Raw genomic sequence first — 3,675 nt, forward strand, 5'->3', positions numbered from 1 at the left:
GGGGCAGGGGCGGGACCTCCAGCTCTGGCCTACCTCTTTGGGGCAATCAATCATGGGGCTCCCACCCTGTGAGAGGGCAGAGGCCAGGCTGGGGGACCTCCCTCCCCCCAAGTGCACAAATTTCATGCACCGGGCCTCTAGTATTAGATATAGAGAGAGGCAGAGAGCTGTTTAATAGCAGACAATGAACCATCTTAGGAACAAAAATAATGAATGAAAATAAGTTTGTTTATTTTTTTAAAAAGCCCTGGAGTAAGGATTTCAATGCTTTTAAAGAAGGTAATCAACAAGGGGCTTTTGGATAATGTAATATTTGAACAAAGACCTGAGTAGAAGTAGGAACCCACACTTGAGGATATAGGAGGGCAGAGGGATACCAGCCAAGAATGATCTGAGGCAGGACTGAGAGTGCTTGCCTTGTTTGAGAACCCGCAGGGGGAGGCATGGCTGACTAGGAGTGACTTAGGGACGGAAGGGTAGGTTGAAGAAAAGAAAGCAGGGGCTGGATCATATAGGGCTTCTGATTGCTATAAGAATTAATATTTCACTGTGAGTGGTTCAGAAAGATACAGGAGGGTTTAGAGAGGGAAGTGACATATCACAGGTTCACGCTGGCTGCTGTGTGGAGACGTGGGCCAAAGTTGGTAAAGTAGGATCCAAGAGGCTATAAGGTGTCTATTGCTGGCAATGGTGGTCTGGGAGGGGCAGGTCTTAAAGGATGTGGTAGGAAATGCTGAAAATAGGGATGGGCTGATAGAATGTGGAACATGAGAGATAGGACTCAAGGGTGACTCCAGGGTTTTTGCCTTGAGTGCCTGGTAAATGATATTTCTGTTCACCAAGATGAAAACAACATGACAGGATTTATGTTTTATTGTTGTATTATGTGGATCTCATTTCTCCCCTCCTACCTAATTTTTGCTGGAAACTGGAATAGATGAATAGAAGTTTGATTTAGACTATCTTATGCTTGAAACGCAGAATAACAGCAGTGATGGCAATAAGTAATATTAGATAGCACTTAAAGTTTGCCAATTTTTTTTTATCCAGTAATGCATTTGAACTGTGTGGTCACACTGCTGATTTCTGCAACTAGTCCTAACTTTCTAGGAAAAAAATAATGAATGTTTTTATTACATATAAGGTAACTTGTAACATAGTTTAAAATACATAAAGAATGGACAAACAAAACAGAAACAAACTCATAGACAGAGAGAACAAACTTCTGGTGCCTTAGGGGAGACTGGTTGGAGACCTTGGTATAAAAAGGTGAAGGAATTAAGAAGGACACATTTGCAGTTACAGAGTAGTCATGGGATATAAGTTTATCATAGGAAATACAGCCAATAATATTGAATAACGGTGTATGGTGCCAGGTGTATACTAGAATTATTGTGTAAATTATATTATTGTCTAACCACTATGCTGTATACCTGAGACTAATATACAATAATATTAAATGTCAACTGTCACTTGAAAAAAGGAATGGTTTACAAATACTGGAAAAAGTGAACTAAGCAAAGATTAGTTCTTGAAATATATCAAATAGGAGTTAAAAGAAAGTGAAAATGTACTATAATAAATGGTATTATCCATCCAAATGTGAATTCATATATATCCTATAATTTGTCTCTCAGATCCAAGGTTCATTAGTGCCCACCTCATCCCAGAGAGTGACAACCCTGAAGATGACAAAGTATATTTTTTCTTCCGTGAAAATGCGATAGACGGAGAACACACTGGAAAAGCCACTCATGCTAGAATAGGTCAGATATGCAAGGTGAGGTAAAGAAAAATAAATTGAGGAAGATACTGTTGAATCACAATTTTATTTCTTATTTCCTCCTATGTGCAAATGCAATGAAAAATCTGACTACAATACTTGAATTATCATTATAAATATGTAAATGGTAAAAATTAATTGAAAACATATCATTGTTTATGAGTAACTCTTCATAGTCAAACAAGCAAGCAGAGGTTGTGAGGCATTGATTCAAAATTATATTAAGTGGTCTTAGTTTGAAATTCTAGAGAAATAAGTCTTTTATATTACCTAGAAGAATATATACTTTTTTGTATCCTCAGACCTAGCACACTTTCCTATACTATATAATTTTTTAATGAATATTTGTTGTTAGGATAACTAAGGTATTAATATAAAAGTATTAAATCTTTTTTTATAAATTGATTATTATAACATTCTATGTACCTATGCACATACATAATTTTTAAACTTTGAAATTGATCTGAGTAATTATTTACTGCATGACACAAAATTAAATGTAATATGGCATTATAATGTTAGATATGTATAATAAAAATTGATAGATACTTATGGTTTGATTAATATCAGTGTGAAGATATGATAATGGTACTAATTTCCCCTCTACCACTGTATAGTACAATATATGTGCAATATGGACAAAGTCAACTGTTATTATATATTAAAGCAACTTTCATCTCAGGAGACTCACAAAGCCAGTCCAGTAATTGCCTTAACAGGGAATTCTTTCTAAGAAAATAACATGACATTTTAATAATCTCTGTTTGGGAAGGTAGGTTAGCCTCTTTCTTACCTCAATCATGATCCATTTATTTACTTCTAGTATAGAAATTATTTAAAAATTAATTTTTTAAAAAATCTGGAAACAGAAATAGTATGTAAAACATATGAGAATCTTTTCTTCACAAAATATATATTTAAAAGCACTACTTACATGAGTTTAAAAATATTTATAGTATATAAAATCACATAAACAAAATATAAATCATTATATTTTTGAAGGGACTTTTACAAAATGTATCTCTGGAATGAGTTTCCTTTATTAAGGTTTATGCAAATATTTTTTCAATGTGCTATTGATAAAGTCATCATTACTTAAACCGTTTAAACTTATATTCAGTGCTAGCATACTTTTTTGTGATGTATTTTCAGGATAGGTTATAAAGCATGCATTTATTCTTTCATTCAGTACATACTTTTTTCAAATATATTTTTAATTGATTTTAAAGAGAAGATGAGAGAGAGAGAGAAATAAAAACATCAATTATGAGAAAGATTTATCAAGAGGCTGTCTCCGGAATGCCCCCTACTGGGGATTGAGCCCCAAAACCAGGCATGTACCCTGAGCTCCTGGGTCAAAAGTTCACATTCAACCACTAAGCCCCAGGCCAGGCTCAGTACATACTTATTAAGTACCTACTATGTGCCAATGTATTCACTACTGTGAACCAAGTTAAGTAAGATCTTAAGAAAGGCATATATAAGAGAGAGACATTGAAACTAAACCAAAACGAAAACAACAGTAATAATTGTTTGCTGAAGAGTGGTAAGAGAATGGAAAAAGTGACTTTTTAATGCTAAGGGAAATTTATTGTAAGTCATTCCTTGAATAAAGTTTGAGTGAATAAATTTGACCAGCAATATGATTTAAAAAGCACAGGTATTTGTATCATGTCATTCAAATTTCCTGATTCCTCATTTTGAAATATGAGGAATTGTATTATGAACCTATCTCAAGATAAGAGAAATATTTGAGATTAGCTTTTGCATGCAAAGTCCCCAAAACCAGTGTTTTGTCCTTTCAGAATGACTTCGGGGGGCACAGAAGTCTGGTGAATAAATGGACGACATTCCTCAAAGCTCGTCTGATTTGCTCGGTGCCAGGTCCACAG

General features: G+C 34.6%; 1 protein-coding gene across 1 annotated transcript in view; it reads left to right on the forward strand.

The window, feature by feature from the left end:
• The window catches only part of SEMA3A (semaphorin 3A), a 231,698-nt gene that overhangs the window by 184,540 nt on the left and 43,483 nt on the right, over positions 1-3,675 (forward strand). Inside the window, exons 7-8 of the mRNA XM_015572694.1 lie at positions 1,638-1,780; positions 3,589-3,662. Of these exons, the coding sequence (XP_015428180.1) occupies positions 1,638-1,780; positions 3,589-3,662 (217 nt within the window). The remainder of the gene's footprint in view (positions 1-1,637; positions 1,781-3,588; positions 3,663-3,675) is intronic.

This window comes from Myotis davidii, unplaced genomic scaffold (genome assembly GCF_000327345.1).
Source record: "Myotis davidii unplaced genomic scaffold, ASM32734v1 scaffold49, whole genome shotgun sequence".
NCBI classification, from domain to species: domain Eukaryota; kingdom Metazoa; phylum Chordata; class Mammalia; order Chiroptera; family Vespertilionidae; genus Myotis; species Myotis davidii.